This window comes from Oenanthe melanoleuca, chromosome 3, assembly GCF_029582105.1.
Source record: "Oenanthe melanoleuca isolate GR-GAL-2019-014 chromosome 3, OMel1.0, whole genome shotgun sequence".
NCBI classification, from domain to species: Eukaryota; Metazoa; Chordata; class Aves; order Passeriformes; family Muscicapidae; genus Oenanthe; species Oenanthe melanoleuca.
This window is the reverse complement of record NC_079336.1, coordinates 1,122,428-1,140,079: the sequence shown is the minus strand read 5'-3', so window position 1 is coordinate 1,140,079 and position 17,652 is coordinate 1,122,428. Positions and strand designations below refer to the sequence as shown.

The following is a 17,652-nucleotide window of genomic DNA, read 5'->3' as shown; positions in this document are numbered from 1 at the left end:
TTTTTGGAATTTTTTTGGAATTTTTTTGGAATTTTTGGGGAATTTTTTTTGGAATTTTTTGTAAATTTTTTTGGAACTTTTTTGGAATTTTTGGGGGATTTTTTTGGATTTTTTTTGGAATTTTTTGGGGAATTTTTTTTGGAACTTTTTTGAAATTTTTTTGGGGAATTTTTTTGGAACTTTTTTGGAATTTTTTGGGGGGGATTTTTTTGGAATTTTTTTTGGAATTTTTTTTTAAATTTTTTTGGGAATTTTTTTGGGAATTCCGCGGAGCACTCACGGCCGCCAGCTTGTCGAAGCGGGCGAAGAGCTCGTTGAGGAGCTTGACGAGCTCCTGGGCGCTGCAGGACGAGGAGAGCTGCGTGAAGCCCACGATGTCCGCGAACAGGATGCTGCGGGAACAGCGGCATTCCCACCGGAATTCCCGTTTTCCACACCCCCCAAAAAGAAAACAAATCCGGAATGGCGTGAAAATGATGCTCAATCCCCGTTTTCCCCATCCCTATCTTCCCTAAAAAATCCTCCTGGATATGGTGAAAACGCCGCTGAGGAAACTCAATCCCAACTTCCCCCCCTGAAATTCCCATTTTTTCCCAAGAAAAGTTCTGGATTCAGCAAAAATGCCGCTCTAAAAACTCAATCCCAACTTCCCCCCAAAATTCCCGTTTTCCCAAAAAACCAAATTCAATCCCAGCTTCCCCTTTCTTTTTTTTCCCCAAAAAATTCCTGGATTCAGCAAAAACGCCGCTCGACAAACTCAATCCCAACTTCCCCCAGAAATTCCTGTTTTCCCGGAAAAGCAAACTCAATCCCAACTTCCCCATTCCCATTTCCCCTAAAAAAAAGTTCCTGGATATGGTGAAAATAACACTCTACAAACTCAGTCCCAACTTCTCCTCAAAATTCCCGTTTTCTCAAAAAAACAAACTCGATCCCAACTTGCCCTTTCCCGTTTTTCCAAAAAAACCCCACAATATTCCTGGATTCAGCAAAAACACCGCTCTACAAACTCAATCCAAATTTCTCTCCAAAATTCCCATTTTCCCTAGAAGAAAAATCCTGGATGTGATGAAAACGCTGCTCTACAAACTCAATCCCAACTTCCCCATTCCCATTTTCCCCTAAAAAAATCTGGGATGTGGTGAAAATGCCTCTCTACAAACTCAATCCCAACTTCTCCCTAAAATTCCCATTTTCCAAAAAAACACAGACTCGATCACAGCTTTCTTTCCCTTGTTTTCCCCCCCAAAAATTCCAGGATTTAGAGAAAACACCACTTAACAAACTGAATCCAAACCTCCTCATGAAATTCCTGTTTTCCCGGAAAAGTAAACTCAGCCCCAATTTCCCCATTCCCATTTTCTCTAAAAAAAAATCCTGGATATGGTGAAAGTAACGATCTACAAACTCAATCCCAATTTCCTCATTCCCGTTATTCCCAAAAAACCCAAACTCAATACCAACTTCCCTCTGAAATTCCCATTTTCCCCCAGAAAAATCCTGGATATGGTAAGAACGACGCTCTACAAACTCAATCTCAACTTCTCCCCAAAATTCCTATTTTCCCAAAAAAATAAACTCAATTCCAACTTCCCTCTGAAATTCCCATTTTCCCTAAAAAATATCCCTGATTTGGTGAAAACATCCCTCGACAAACTCAATCCCAACCTCCTGGAGAAATTCCTGTTTTCCCAAAAAAGCAAAATCAATCCCAACTTCCCCATTCCCATTTTCCCTAAAAAAAAAAGTTCCTGGATACGGTGAAAATAACACTCTACAAACTCAATCCCAACTTCTCCCCAAAATTCCCATTTTGCCAAAAAACCAAATGGAATTCCAACTTCCCCTATCCCGTTTTCTCAAAAAAAAAATTCCTGGATTCAGCAAAAACGCTGCTCTAAAAACACAATCCCAACTTCCTCCCAAAAATCCCATTTTCCCTAAAAAAAAAAAATCCTGGATGTGAAGAAAATGCTGCTTGAAAAACTCAATCCCGACTCCCGCAATCCCGTTATTCCCAAAAAAACCCAAAGTGAATCCCAACTTCCCCATTCCCATTTACCTAAAAAAATTCCCGAATTTTGCAAAAACTGCTCTACAAACTCAATCTCAACTTCTCCCCAAAATTCCCGTTTTCCCAAGAAAAACAAATGGAATCCAAATTTCACCATCTCCATTTACACTAAAAAAAAAAATCTGGATATGGTGAAAACGCCGCTCTAAAAAAATCAATCCCAACTCCTCCCAAAATTCCCATTTTTTCCCCAAAAAGAAACTCAATCCCAACTTCCCCTTTCCTGTTTTTCCAAAAAAAAAAAAAAAAAAAAAAAAAATCTGGATTCAGTGAACACGTTGCTCTACAAACTCAATCCCGACTTCCCCCAGAAATTCTTGTTTTCCCAAAAAAGCAAACTCAATCCCAACTTCCCCATTCCCATTTTCCCCTAAAAAAATCTGGGATGTGGTGAAAACGCCGCTCTACAAACTCAATCCCAACTCCTCCCAAAATTCCCATTTTCCCTCAAAAAAAAGAAACTCAATCCCAAATTCCCCTTTCCTGTTTTCCAAAAAAAAAAAAAAAAAATCCTGGATTCAGTGAACACGTTGCTCTACAAACTCAATCCCGACTCCTCCAAAAAATCCCATTTTCCAAAAAAAACCAAAAAAAAAATCCCAGATTTGGCCAAAACGCCGCTCTACAAACTCAATCCCAATTTCTCCCCAAAATTCCCGTTTTCCCTAAAAAAAAAAAGTTCCCAGATCCAGCAAAATCCCCTCTGCACACGCCCCTCGCCCCGACCACCACCACCAACAATTCCCCTTTTTCCATTTTTGTTTTTCAGGGCGGGAAAGTGGCCAAAAGGGGGGAATTCCGCGGGAATTCCGTCCCGTATTTGTTTTTGTTTTCCGGGAAGGTTTTTTTTTCCGGGAAGGTTTTTTTTTTGGGAAGATTTTATTTTCCGGGAAGGTTTTTTTTTTTCCAGGAAGGTTTTTTTTTCCCGGGAAGGTTTTGTTTTCTGGGGAGGTTTTTTTTTTCGGGAAGGTTTTTTTCCTGGGAAGGTTTTTTTTCCAGGAAGGTTTTTTTTTTCCGGGAAGGTTTTTTTTCCAGGAAGGTTTTTTTTCTGGGAAGGTTTTTTTTTTCTGGGAAGGTTTTTTTTTCTGGGAAGGTTTTTTTTTCCGGGAAGGTTTTTTTTTCGGGAAGGTTTTTTTTTCCAGGAAGGTTTTTTTTTCCAGGAAGGTTTTTTTTTCCGGGAAGGTTTTATTTTCCAGGAAATTTTTTTTTTTCCGGGAAGTTTTTTTTTTTCCAGGAAGGTTTTTTTTTCCGGGAAGGTTTTTTTTTCTGGGAAGATTTTTTTTTTCCAGCAAGGTTTTTTTTTTTTTTTCCGGGAAGATTTTTTTTTCCCGGGAATGTTTTTTTTTTTCCGGGAAGTTTTATTTTTTTCCAGGAAGGTTTTTTTTCCAGGAAGGTTTTTTTTTTCCAGGAAGGGTTTTTTTTCCAGGAAGGTTTTATTTTCCGGGAAGGTTTTTTTTCCCTGGAAGGTTTTTTTTTTTTCCAGGAAGGTTTTTTTCCTGGGAAGGTTTTTTTTTCCAGGAAGATTTTTTTTTTTCTGGGAAGGTTTTTTTTTCCAGGAAGGTTTTTTTTCCGGGAAGATTTTTTTTTCCCGGGAAGGTTTTTTTTTTCTGGGAAGTTTTTTTTTTTTTTCCGGGAAGGTTTTTTTTTCCCGGAAAGGTTTTTTTTTTTTTTCCAGGAAGGTTTTTTTTTGGGGGGGGAAGGGTTTTTTTTTTCCAGGAAGGTGTTTTTTTCCGGGAAGGTTTTATTTTCCAGGAAGTTGTTTTTTTTTCCGGGAAGTTTTTTTTTTCCAGGAAGGTTTTTTTTTCTGGGAAGGTTTTTTTTTTTGGGAAGGTTTTTTTTTTCCAGGAAGGTTTTTTTTTTTGGGGGGGGGGAAGGGTTTTTTTTTTCCAGAAAGGTTTTTTTTCCAGGAAGGTTTTTTTTCCAGGAAGGTTTTTTTTTCTGGGAAGATTTTTTTTTCCCTGGAAGGTTTTTTTTTTGGGGGGAAGGGTTTTTTTTTCCGGGAAGGTTTTTTTTCTGGGAAGATTTTTTTTTCCAGGAAGATTTTTTTTTCCCGGGAAGGTTTTTTTTTTCCGGGAAGTTTTATTTTTTTCCAGGAAGGTTTTTTTTTCCAGGAAGATTTTATTTTCCGGGAAGGTTTTTTTTTTCCAGGAAGGTTTTTTTTTTTGGGGGGAAGGTTTTTTTTTCTGGGAAGGTTTTTTTTTCCGGGAAGGTTTTTTTTTCCGGGAATGGTTTTTTTTTTCCAGGAAGATTTTTTTTTCCGGGAAGGTTTTTTTTCCCTGGAAGGTTTTTTTTCCGGGAAGTTTTTTTTTCCAGGAAGGTTTTTTTTTTTCCGGGATGGTTTTTTTTTCGGGAAGGTTTTTTTTTCCAGGAAGATTTTATTTTCTGGGAAGGTTTTTTTTTTCCAGGAAGATTTTTTTTTCCGGGAAGATTTTTTTTTCCGGGAAGGGTATTTTTTCCTAGAAGGTTTTTTTTCCAGGAAGGTTTTTTTTGTCTGGGAAGATTTTTTTTTCTGGGAAGGGTTTTTTTTTGGGGGGAAGGTTTTTTTTTTTTGGGGGGGGGGGAAGGGTTTTTTTTTCCAGGAAGGTTATTTTTCCCGGGAAGGTTTTTTTTTCCGGGAAGGTTTTTTTTTCCAGGAAGATTTTTTTTTCCGGGAAGATTTTTTTTTTCCCGAGAAGGTTTTTTTTTTTCTGGGAAGTTTTTTTTTTCCCGGGAAGGTTTTTTTTCCTGGGAAGGTTTTTTTTTTTTCCAGGAAGGTTTTTTTTTTTGGGGGAAGGGTTTTTTTTTTGCAGGAAGGTGTTTTTTTCCGGGAAGGTTTTATTTTCCAGGAAGTTTTTTTTTTTTCCGGGAAGTTTTTTTTTTCCAGGAAGGTTTTTTTTTCCGGGAAGGTTTTTTTTTTCGGGAAGGTTTTTTTTTTTTCCAGGAAGGTTTTTTTCCAGGAAGGTTTTTTTTCCAGGAAGGTATTTTTTTCCGGGAAGTTTTTTTTTCCGGGAAGGTTTTTTTTTTCCGGGAAGGTTTTTTTTTTTTCCAGGAAGGTTTTTTTTTTGGGGGGAAGGGTTTTTTTTTTTCCAGGAAGGTGTTTTTTTCCGGGAAGGTTTTATTTTCCAGGAAGTTTTTTTTTTTCCAGGAAGGTTTTTTTTCCAGGAAGGTTTTTTTTTCCGGGAAGATTTTTTTTTTCCCAGGAAGGTTTTTTTTTTTTCCGGGAAGTTTTTTTTTTTTTCCGGGAAGGTTTTTTTTCCAGGAAGGTTTTTTTTTTTGTCTGGGAAGGTGTTTTTTTTGGCGGGGGGGAAGGTTTTTTTTTTTCCAGGAAGATTTTTTTTTTCTGGGAAGGTTTTTTTTTTCCAGGAAGGTTTTTTTTCCGGGAAGTTTTTTTTTCCAGGAAGGTTTTTTTTTCCGGGAAGGATTTTTTTCCCGGGAATTTGGTGGGCACCTGACGTTCTCATGGCGGTACATGTACATGGTGTTGAACTGCTGCAGCTCCTTCTGGCTCGGGTCCTTCTTCATGTCCTTCAGCATCTCGTCCGCCACGTGCTTCGGCAGGATGGAGAGCATCAGCCGCTCCTGAGGGAATTCCGGGGGAAATCCGGGATCAGGGATCGCCCGCGAGCGGCCAAAGAAGGGTTGGAAAATCCCGAGAGCGTGGAGTTGGAATGGGATGGGATTGAAGGTCTGTGGATCCCATCCCAAACCATTCTGGAATCCAGGACACTCAGGATCCATCCCGAGGGGTTTTTATGGAATTCAGGGATGGAAAAGGGAAGGGAGACACTTCCTGGAGTCCCAAACTCCCAGTGAAACCCCTGGATCCCAAAATTCCTTCCTAGAGAGGAGTTGGGATGGATCCAATGCCAGGCTGGGAGAGCTGAGAATGGAGGGAATTCCCTGGGAGAGGGAGAAATGGGATTTGGGAAGGAATTCCCAGATGGGAGGGTGGGGAGAGGCTGAGCTGGAATTCCCACAGAATCCCTGAATCTCTGGGAGTCTCCAAGGGTGGGTTTGGATCACCCAAATGGGAATTGTCGCTGGGATGGGATTGAAGATCCATGGATCCCATCCCAAACCATTCCAGGATTCTGGGATCCAGGACACTCAGGATCCATCCCAAGGGGTTATTATGGAATTTGGGGATGGAAAAGGGAAGGGAGACCCTTCCTGGAGTCCTGAATTCTAAGAGAATTCCTGAAATTCCTTCCCGGAGAGGAGTCGGGATGGGGATGGATCCAATGCCAGGCAGGGAGAGCTGGGAATGGAGGGAATTCCCCGGGAAAGGGGGAGAAGGGATTTGGGAAGGAATTCCTGGCTCAAACCTCCCCACACCTGCTGCTGGCTCTGCTCCTCCAGGTTGAGCTTGACCTCGATTCCCATTCCTGCTCCCATTCCCATTCCCCATTCCCAAAATCCCAATCCCCAATACCCCAAACCCCAATCCCCCAATCCCCAATCCCCAAACCCCAATCCCCAATCCCCCAATCCCGCAAACCCCAATCCCAAATCCCCTCCTGCTGCTGGCTCTGCTCCTCCAGGTTCAGTTTGACCTCGATCCCTGTTCCTGCTCCCATTCCCATCCCCATTCCCCATTCCCAAAATCCCAAACCCCAAAACCCCAAATCCCAATCCCCCAATCCCCAAACCCCAAACCCCAAATTTCCCCCCACACCTGCTGCTGGCTCTGCTCCTCCAGGTTGAGCTTGACCTCAATCCCTGTTCCTGCTCCCATTCCCATTCCTATTCCCATTCCCATTCCCACTCCCACTCCCACTCCCAAACCCAAATCCCCAAATCCCAATCCCCCAAACCCCAAAATCCCAAACCCCAATACTCCAATCCCCAAACCCCAAACTCCAATCCCCAATCCCTCAATCCCCCAAACCCCAAATCCCAAACCTCCCCACACCTGCTGCTGGCTCTTCTTCTCCAGGTTGAGCTTGACCTCGATCCCTGTTCCTGCTCCCATCCCCATTCCTATTCCCATCGCCATTCCTATTCCCATTCCCACTCCCAAACCCCAATCCCCAAAACCCCAAACCCCAAAACCCCAATCCCCAAACCCCCAAAACCCCAAACCCCAAATCCCCCAAACCCCAAACCCCAAACCCCAATCCCCAATCCCCCAATCCCCAAACCCCAAATCCCCAAACCCCAAACCCCAAAAACCCCAATCCCCAATCCCCAATCCCCCAATCCCCACCTGCTGCTGGCTCTGCTCCTCCAGGTTGAGCTTGACCTCAATCCCTGTTCCTGCTCCCATTCCCATTCCCCATTCCCATTCCTATTCCTATTCCCATCCCCATTCCCACTCCCAAACCCCAATCCCCAATCCCAAAACCCCAAACCCCAAACCCCAATCCCCAATCCCCAAACCCCCAAAACCCCAAACCCCAGAACCCCACACCCTAAACCCCAATCCCCCAAACCCCAAACCCCAAATCCCCAATCCCCCAATCCCCAAACCCCAAAACCCCAAACCCCAAACCCCAATCCCCACCTGCTGCTGGCTCTGCTCCTCCAGGTTGAGCTTGACCTCGATCCCCATTCCCGCTCCCATTCCCATCCCCATTCCCCATTCCCAAACCCCAATCCCCAATCCCCAATCCCCCAAACCCCAATCCCCCAAACCCCAAATCCCCAAACCCCAATCCCAACACCTATCCCCCAAACCCCAAACCCCAAACCCCAAACCTCAAACCCTACATTTCCCCACCTGCTGCTGGCTCTGCTCCTCCAGGTTGAGCTTGACCTTGATCCCCATCCCCATCCCCATTCCCATCCCCATTCCCCATTCCCAAAATCCCAAACCCCAATCCCCAAACCCCAAACCCCAAACCCCAATCCCAAATCCCCCAATCCCCAATCCCCCAAACCCCAAATCCCCACCTGCTGCTGGCTCTGCTCCTCCAGGTTGAGCTTGACCTCGAGCGACTGCCGCGCCTCCAGGAACGCCTTGCGGTGCTTGCGGTCGGCCATGACGTAGGACATGGCGCCCACGGCCAGCGCGCAGGCGTACACGCACACGTTGGACAGCAGCTGCCGGACACACGGACACGCGGACACACGGACACGAGCGAGGCATCCAGGGAATCCGGAGAGGGACGGGAGAAAGGGAGTGGCGGGGTGTTGTGGGAGAGAAAGAGCGAGAGCTCGTTATTGCGCGGTGTTGGGAGGGAACGGCGGGAATTTGGGATTGTGGGGTGTTTGGGAGAAAACAGAAATTTGGGGTCGTGGGGTATTCGGGATGAGGCTGGAGGAATTTGGGCTCGTGGGGTATTTGGGATGAAACAGGAGGAATTTGGGATCGTGGGGTATTTGGGCAGAAAGAGCAAGAATTCGTTATTGCGCGGTATTGGGATGAAAGGGCGGGAATCTGGGATTGTGGGGTGTTTGGAGAAAACAGTGGGAATTTGGGGTCGTTGGGTATCTGGGATGAGACAGCAGGAATTTGGGATCATGGGATCTTTGGGAGAAATGCTGGGAATTTGGGATCATGGGGTATTCAGGATGAAACAGTAGGAATTTGGGATCGTGGGGTATTGAGATGATACAGCGGGAATTTGAGGATTGTGGGATCTTTGGGAGAAATGCTGGGAATTTGGGATCGTGGGGTATTCGGGATGAAACAGCAGGAATTTGGGATCGTGGGGTATTTGGGCAGAAAGAGCAAGAATTCGTTATTGCGCGGTATTGGGATGAAACAGCGGGAATTTGGGATTGTGGGGTCTTTGGAAGAAAACAATGGGAATTTGGGATCATGGGGTATTCAGGATGAAACAGCAGGAATTTGGGATCATGGGGTATTGAGATAAAATGGCGTGAATTTGGGATTGTAGGATCTTTGGGAGAAAACAGTGGGAATTTGGGGTCGTGGGGTATTTGGGCAGAAAGAGCGAGAATTCGTTACTGCGCGGTATTGGGATGAAAGGGCGGGAATTTGGGATTGTGGGGTATTCAGGATGAAACAGCAGGAATTTGAGATCATGGGATCTTTGGGAGAAATGCTGGGAATTTGGGATCAGGGGGTATTTAGGATGAAACAGCAGGAATTTGGGATTGTGGGGTATTCGGGATGAAACAGTAGGAATTTGGGATCATGGGCTATCTGGGATGAGGCAGCAGGAATTTGGGATCAGAGGATATTCATGGAAAAAGAGCAGGAATTTGGGATTGTGGGATCTTTGGGGTGAAAGAACAGGAATTTGGGCTTACAGGATATTTGAGGGAAAAAAGCAAGAATTTGGGATCACAGAATATTTGGGAGCAAATAGCAGGAATTTGGGATCAGAGGATCTTTGGGAAAAAACAGCAGGAATTTGGGGTTGTAGGATCTTTGGGAAAAACCAGCAGGAATTTGGGATCGTGGGATCTCTGCCATGCAAGAGCAGGAATTTGGGATCAGAGGATCTTTGGGAAAAAACCAGCAGGAATTTGGGATCGTGGGATCTTTGGGATGCAAGACCAGGAATTTTGGGATGAGCAGATCCAGCCTGATCTTTGTTCAAACCCCGAAGGAAAACCTCGGATTTTCCCGATGTTTTGGGGTAAACATCGGGAATTCCGGCGGGAAAAGCGGCTCCACGGGGCGGGAATCGCTCCTGGAGAATCCCACGGGATTCCCGGTGCTCAGAGTCCCGGGGATGTTTTGGAAAAAGGCGGCAGCTGGGCGGATCCCGGGGGATCCGGGGGGATCCCGGGGGGATCACGTGGCGCCGTTCCCTGGGAATTGAAGCACTCGGAGAGGGAAAGATCCAGAAAAAAACATGGAAAAACACGGCCAGGCTCCGGATCCAGGGGTTTGTCAGCGCTCTGCATTCCAGGGAATGGATAAAAATTCGGGAGTGGGGCTGTTCCATCCAGCTGGGAACATCCCAGTCCTGTCCCGGATCCCAAATTCTGTGGGAAAAGCTCCGATCCTGGATCCCAAATGCAGCAGGAAAATCTCCAAAATGGAGGAGATCACAAATCCCGAATTCCATGCGAAAAGCTCCGATCCCAAATCCTACAGGAAAAGTTCTGATCCCAGATCCCAAATTCTGTGAGAAAAATTCCCATCCCAAACCCCAAATCCTGCAGGAAAAGCTCCGATCCCAAACCCCAAATTCTGTGGGAAAAATTCCCATCCTGGATCCCAAATCCTGTGGAAAAAGCTCCAACATGGAGGAGATCCCAAACCCCAAATCCTGCAGGAAAAGCTCAATCCTAGATCCTTAATTTTATGGGGAAAGCTCCTGATCCCAGATCCCAAAATCTGCTGGAAAAGTTCCAACACGGAGAAGATCCCAAACCCCAAATCCTATGGAAAAAGCTCTGATCCCAGATCCCAAATCCTGTGGAAAAGCTCTGATCCCAGACCCCAAATTCCACAAGAAAAACTCCAATCCCAAATCCCCAAATTCTGTGGGAAAACCTAAAATCCCAGATCCTGAATCCTGTGGGAAAAGTTTCAACATGGAGGAGATCCCAAACCCCAAAATCTGTGGGAAAAAGTTCCCATCCCAGATCCCAGATTGTGCAGGAAAATTCTGATCCCAGATCCCAAATGCAGCGGGAAAAGCTCTGGCACAGAGAAGATCCTGGATCCCAAATCGGAAATTCTGTGGGGAAAAGCTCCAATCCCAAACCCCAAAATCTGTGGGAAAAATTCCCATCCTGGATCCTAAATCCTGTGGAAAAAAACTCCAACACAGAGGAGATCCCGAACCCCAAATCCTATGGAAAAAGCTCTGATCCCAGATCCAAAATTCTGTGGGAAAAGCTCCGATCACAGACCCCAGATTCTGTGAGAAAAATTCCCATCCTGGATCCCAAATCCTGCAGGAAAAGTTCTGATCTCAGATCCCAAATTCTGCGGGAAAAACTCCAGCACAGAGGGGATCCCAAACCCCAAACCTCAAACTCTGTGGGAGAAGCTCTGATCCCAAATCCCAAATTCTGCAGAAAAGGTTCTGAACCTAGACCCCCAATTCTGTGAGAAAAGCTCCAATCCCAGATCCCAAATTCTGTGAGAAAAATTCCCATCCTGGATCCCAAATTCTGCTGGAAAAGCTCCAATCCTGGATCCCAAATTCTGCTGGAAAAGCTCCAATCCTGGATCCCAAATCCTGCTGGAAAAGCTCCAATCCCAGATCCCAAATTCTGTGGGAAAAGCTCTGATCCCAGACCCCAAATCCCAGACCCCAAAGTTTACATCCCAGATTCCAAATTTTGCAGAAAAAATTCTGATCTCAAACCCCAAATTCTGTGGGGAAAACTCTGATCCCAGATCCCAAATCCTGTGGAAAAAGTTCCCATCCCAGATCCCAAAATCTGTGGGGAAAGTTCCAACAGAAAGGAGATCCCAAACCCCAAATCCTGCAGGAAAAGCTCCAATCCCAGACCCTTAATTCTCTGGGAAAAGCTCTGATCCCAGACCCCAAATCCCGTGGGAAAAGCTCCAACATGGAGGAGATCCCAAATCCCAAATTCTGTGTGAAAAGCTCCCGTCTTGGATCCCAAATTCTGCTGGAAAAGCTCCAATCCTGGATCCCAAATTCTGCAGGAAAAGCTCTGATCTCAGATCCCAAAATCTGTGGGAAAAACTCCAGCACAGAGGGGATCCCAAACCCCAAACCCCAAATTCTGTGGGAAAAGCTCCGATCCCAAATCCCAAATTGTGTGAGAAAAATTCCCATCCTGGATCCCAAATCCTGCAGGAAAAACTTCAATCCCAGACCCCATATTCTGTGGGAAAGCTCTGATCCCAGATCCCAAATTCCGCAGGAAAAGTTCTGATCCCAGATCCCAAATTCTGTGGGAAAAGCTCTGATCCCAGATCCCAAATTCTGTGGGAAAAGCTCTGATCCCAGATCCCAAATTCTGTAGGAAAAGCTCTGATCCCAGATCCCAAATTCTGCAGGAAAAGCTCTGATCCCAGATCCCAAATTCTGCAGGAAAAACTCTGATCCCAGATCCCAAATTCTGTGGGAAAAGCTCTGATCCCAGATCCCAAATTCTATGGAAAAAGCTCTGATCCCAAATCCCAAATTGTGTGAGAAAAATTCCCATCCAGGTTCCCAAATCCTGCAGGAAAAGCTCCAATCCCAGATCCCAAATTCTGTGGGAAAAGCTCTGATCCCAGATCCCAAATTCTGTGGGAAAAGCTCTGATCCCAGAACCCAAATTCTGCAGGAAAAGCTCTGAACCCAGATCCCAAATTCTGCAGGAAAAGCTCTGATCCCAGATCCCAAATTCTGTGGGAAAGCTCTGATCCCAGATCCCAAATTCTGCAGGAAAAGCTCTGATCCCATATCCCAAATTCTGCAGGAAAAGCTCTGATCCCATATCCCAAATTCTGTGGGAAAAGCTCTGATCCCAGACCCCAAATTCTGCAGGAAAAGCTCTGATCCCAGATCCCAAATTCTGTGGGAAAAGTTCCAATCCCAGACCCTAAAGTTCCCATCCCAGATCCCAAATTCTGCTGGAAAAGTTCCAATCCCAAACTCCAAATCCTGAGGGAAAAGCTCCCACCTCTCCCCCTCCTCCCTCCCGTGCCCTCAGGAATGACGCTGGATTTTCCTGGACGCGCCATTCCCAAGGTTTTCCCGGGCAATGATCCCTGGCCGGACATTCCCGCTTTTCCCAAATCCCAAAGCGGGATTGAGATCTTCCCTCACCTCCAGAGAAAAATCTGGGAATGCTGCCAGAGCATTCTCCAAGTTTTCCTCTTTGTATCCCAAAAAACCCCAAGCCGCCCATCCCAAAATTACGGAAAAATTGGGAATTTTTTGGGCTGAATCTCCAATTCTCCCCATGTTCATTAATTATCCCAAAAAAGGGAAAGAATTCCCATTTTTTCCTTCTTATTCAGGCCGGGAGCAGCTGGGGCTTTCCCAGGAAATCCCAAATTCCCACAGAACCCTTATGGAGCTTCCCGTGGGATTTTCCCGGTGATTTTTCATATCCAGATTTTATTTTTTTTCCCCTCTCTATCCTGATCTTGGAAAAGCTTGGGAATATCCGTGAGGAAAAGGGATTTGGCCAAGCCCCGGAATTCCCAGATTTTGGGGAATAAACCAAATCCCTGGTGGGTGTTTTCACTGGAAATATTCAGGATTTGGAATTCCAGGGGGTTTTTCACTTCCCCAATCCTCCAGCTCATCCTTGAAATCACATTTGGGATTGGGGATGAAGTTCTATCCCAAAACATCCCTGGAAAATTTGGAATCACCCGGGAATCTGGGAATAAATCCCGATTTTTCCTCCTGGGAAAGCTCCAGCCACATTCCGGCTGTTTCGGGCCGTTTTTGGGGAATTCTGGCCATTCCAGGGATGCTGGCACAAGCAGGGTGGGAATGGGGAAAAATCTGGGAATTGTGCCTCAGTTTCCCCAAATTCCAACCCCATTCCAGGCTCTCCAGGAGGATCCTCGGGATGGATAACCCATGGATAACTCATGGAAAATTCATGGAAAATCCATGAAAACTCCTCAAACCTTCAAATTGCAGCTGCTCCCCTTCCTTCCCAGTCCATTCCCACCATTCCCAGTCCATTCTCTGTCCATTCCCTCTATTCCAACCCTATTCCCACCCCATTCCCACTATTCCCATCCCATTCCTGGTCCGTTCCCGGTACCATTCCCACACCTCCCTGGCCAGCAACCCCTGATTCGTGGGATCCTGTCCATTCCCCAACCCATTCCCTGTTCATTCCCAGCATTCCTACCCCATTCCCGCCCCATTCCCGCACCTGCCTGGCCAGCACCCCCCATCCATGGGATCCTGCCCATTCCCAGCCCATTCCCGCCCAATTCCCATTCCCATCCCATTCCCACACCTGCCTGGCCAGTTTCCCCCATATCCATGCAATTCCCATCTCATTCCCAACCCATTCCCGCCCCAACCCCTCTCCCATTCCTGCACCTTCCTGGTCAGTTTCCCCCACATGCACCCCATTCCCTGTCCATTCCTGCTCCATTCCCACCCCATTCCCATCCCCACCCCCATTCCCATTCCCATCCCCATTCCCGCACCTGCCTGGCCAGCACCCCTCCATCCATGGGATCCTGCCCATTCCCACCCCATTCCCACCCCATTCCCACTCCATTCCCTTTTCCATTCCCTGTCCAATCCCACCCCATTCCCATTCCCATCCCCATTCCCGCACCTTCCTGGCCAACACCCCTCCATCCATGGGATCCTGTCCATTCCCACCCCATTCCCATTCCCACCCCATTCCCATTCCCATTCCCATTCCCATTCCCATTCCCACCACTCCCATTCCCATTCCCATTCCCATCCCATTCCCATCCCATTCCCACCCCATTCCCATTCCCATTCCCATTCCCACCCCATTCCCATTCCCATTCCCACCATTCCCATTATTCTCATTCCCGCACCTGCCTGGCCAGCCCCGCTCCGTCCATGGGACCCTGCCCATTCCCATTCCCATTCCCATTCCCATTCCCATTCCATTCCCATCCCATTCCCACCCCATTCCCATTCCCATTCCCATTCCCATTCCCATTCCCACCCCATTCCCATCCCATTCCCATCCCCACCCCATTCCCATTCCCATTCCCGCACCTTCCTGACCAGCACCCCTCCATCCATGGGATCCCGCCCATTCCCATTCCCTCCCATTCCCATTCCCCATTCCCCGTTATTCCCATTTCCCCCATTCCCATTCCCATTCCCACCATTCCCATTCCCATTCCTGACCCATTCCCACACCTGCCTGGCCAGCACCCCTCCATCCATGGGATCCTGCCCATTCCCACCATTCCCAGCCCATTCCCATTATTCCCATTCCCACACCTGCCTGGCCAGCACCCCTTCATCCATGGGATCCTATCCATTCCCACCATTCCCATTCCCATCCCCACCCCATTCCCATTCCCACCATTCCCATTATTCCCATTCCCACCATTCCCATTCCCATTCCCATTCCCATCCCCACCCCATTCCCATTCCCACCATTCCCATTATTCCCATCCCCATTCCCACACCTGCCTGGCCAGCACCCCTCCATCCATGGGATCCTGCCCATTCCCATTCCCATTCCCACCATTCCCATTATCCCCATTCCCATTCCCGCACCTGCCTGTCCAGCCCCGCTCCGTCCATGGGATCATTCCCATTCCCATTACCCATTCCCATTCCCATTCCCAATTCCCATTATTCCCATTATCCCCATTCCCGCACCTGCCTGGGCAGCCCCGCTCCGTCCATGGGATCATTCCCATTCCCATTCCCATTCCCATCATTCCCATTATTCCCATTATCCCCATTCCCGCACCTGCCTGGCCAGCCCCGCTCCGTCCATGGGATCATTCCCATTCCCATTCCCATTATTCCCATTCCCGCACCTGCCTGGCCAGCCCCGCTCCGTCCGCCTCCGGCTCCGCTCCCCGGCGGGACGCGGCGGCGATTCCCAGCAGGAGCGCGTGGCCGCCGCAGGACGCGGCCGTGAGCAGCAGGATCCGCGCCAGGCGCAGCGGCAGCGTCAGGAAGCAGGAGAAGGCGAAGAACGCCTGCCACCCCACCGTGTCCACCGCCTCTGGAAAACTCCTCTGGAATTCCAGCCCCAGCAGCCCCCACAGCTGCGCCACCACCAGCGCCCACAGCAGGCACGGCAGGAATTTTTGGGAAAAGCGCTCGGGCAGCAGGCGGGATTTCAGGATGAGGAAGAGCGAGCCGTGGGCTACCAGCCCGGCCAGCGCGGCCAGCGCGGGGAAAAGTTTTTCCATGCGGGAAAAGCCGGCGCACATTCCCAGGATGTAGCAGTCGAAGAGGGCGGCGAAAACCACCAGCACCAGCAGCGTCTCGTGGCGCTGGCGGCGGAAGTAAGTCTGGTAGAGCTTTTCCAGGGATTCCGGGGAGAAGGAGAAGCGCCGGGAATGCGGGAGGCACGGGCAGCGCCGAGCCGGAGCTTCCTGGGACCGGCGGATCCCGGCGCCCTCGGGATCCGAGGGGAAGCTCAGGGAATAATCGGCGGAATATTCGGCCGAGAATTCCTGCTCGGAGAACTCGGCGCGGTTGCGGGGCATCCTGGAATGGTGGGTGATGGATGGAGGGATGGGATTCCTGGTTCTGGTTTTTGGGAATGTTGGGATGCTCAGCGCAGCGTCACTGGCGGCATCGCCATCCTGCCGGGCCTGCTTCCCGCTTTTCCAGCTGCCTCCAGGCCGGGAAAACGCCGGGATTGGGAACTGGGGGTGGCGAGGAGGGGAGGCTGCGATTCCCGGATCCTTCCCGGCCGATTCCCGGTTAATTCCCGGCCGAGATTCCCGGTTCCTCCCTGGTTGTTTCCCGGCTGATTCCCGACCGCGATTCTCGTTTCCTTCCCGACCGATTCCCGGTTCCTTATCGGTTCTTTCCCGGCTGATTCCCGGCAAACTCCCGGATGATTCCCGGCCGGGATTCCCGGTTTGTTTCCCGGCCGATTCCCGGCCAGTTCCCGGTTCCTACCCGACAGATTCCCGCTTAATTCCCGGATGACTCGCGGTCGGGATTCCCGGTTTGATCCCTGGCCGATTCCCGGTTCCTTCCTAGCCGGGATTCCCGGCCGATTCCCGGTTCTTTCCCGGCCGATTCCCGGTTAATTCCTGGCTGATTCCTGGTTCCTTCCCAGCCGGGATTCCTGGATGATTCCCGGTTGTTTCCCGGCCGATTCCCGTTTTTTTTTCCCCGGCCGATTCCCGGCCGATTCCCGTTTTTTTTCCCGGTCGATTCCCGGTTCTTTCCCGGCTCCTTCCTTTCCCAGCTCCTTTTCCAGGTGCTTTCCCAGCTTTCCCAGCTCTGCCCCAGAGATGTCGCGATGCCTCCCCTGCTCCTCCTTCCCGAGATGCCTCGTTCCCGCCGGGATGGATGGACGGGCGAGATCCGCAAATCCCGGGAAAAACCCAGGGAATAATCCGGGAACAACCCTGGGATGCAGGGATGAGATCCCGCCCTTATCCCGGCCGCGCTTCCCGATTCCCGCATCCTGGAGATTCCCGGCATCGGGGCGGCAGCGGGGCCATGGAAAAGCTCGGGATGGAGGCAGGAAAATCGGGAAGGGCTTTTCCCGGGATTCGGGGCGGTGCCGCCTCCCGTAACCCTCTCGCTGCCGGGAAAAAGGAAAAACAAAACAAAAAAAAAAAAAAAAAAAAACAAAAAAACCCAAAATAAACCCAAAATAAACCCAAAAAAAACCCAAAAAAACAACCAAAAACACAAAAAACACAAAAAACAAACAAACAAACAAACAAACAAAAAACCAAACCAAACCAAAAAAAAAAAAAAAAAAAAAATTCGGAATTCGGGCGCGGCCGCGCTGCTGCTTCCTCCAGCTCCATCCTCATCCTCGTCCCCATCCCGTGGGAATTCCAGGAATTCCAGGAGCTCATCCCAGGCTGCTCCAATTTTTTTATTGGATATTCCCAGCGATTCTCTGGAAATTTCAGCCCATCCAGGAATTCCTTCCCAAATTCCTTCCCCTTTTCCCAGGGAATTCCCTCCATTCCCAGCCTGGCATTGGATCCATCCCGACTCCTCTCTGGGAAGGAATTTCGGGATCCAGGGGCTTCACTGGGAATTTGGGACTCCAGGAAGGGTCTCCCTTCCCTTTTCCAT

General features: G+C 48.4%; 1 protein-coding gene across 1 annotated transcript in view; it reads right to left on the bottom strand.

Annotated features, from left to right (window-relative positions):
• The window catches only part of ADCY3 (adenylate cyclase 3), a 39,174-nt gene extending 22,045 nt beyond the window's left edge, over window positions 1–17,129 (bottom strand). The window contains exons 1-4 of the mRNA XM_056488874.1: window positions 15,405–17,129; window positions 7,946–8,095; window positions 5,502–5,632; window positions 281–392 (exon numbers count right to left, since the gene is read on the bottom strand). Of these exons, the coding sequence (XP_056344849.1) occupies window positions 281–392; window positions 5,502–5,632; window positions 7,946–8,095; window positions 15,405–16,085 (1,074 nt within the window). The 5' untranslated portion in view covers window positions 16,086–17,129. The remainder of the gene's footprint in view (window positions 1–280; window positions 393–5,501; window positions 5,633–7,945; window positions 8,096–15,404) is intronic.
• Window positions 17,130–17,652: the final 523 nt, after the last annotated feature.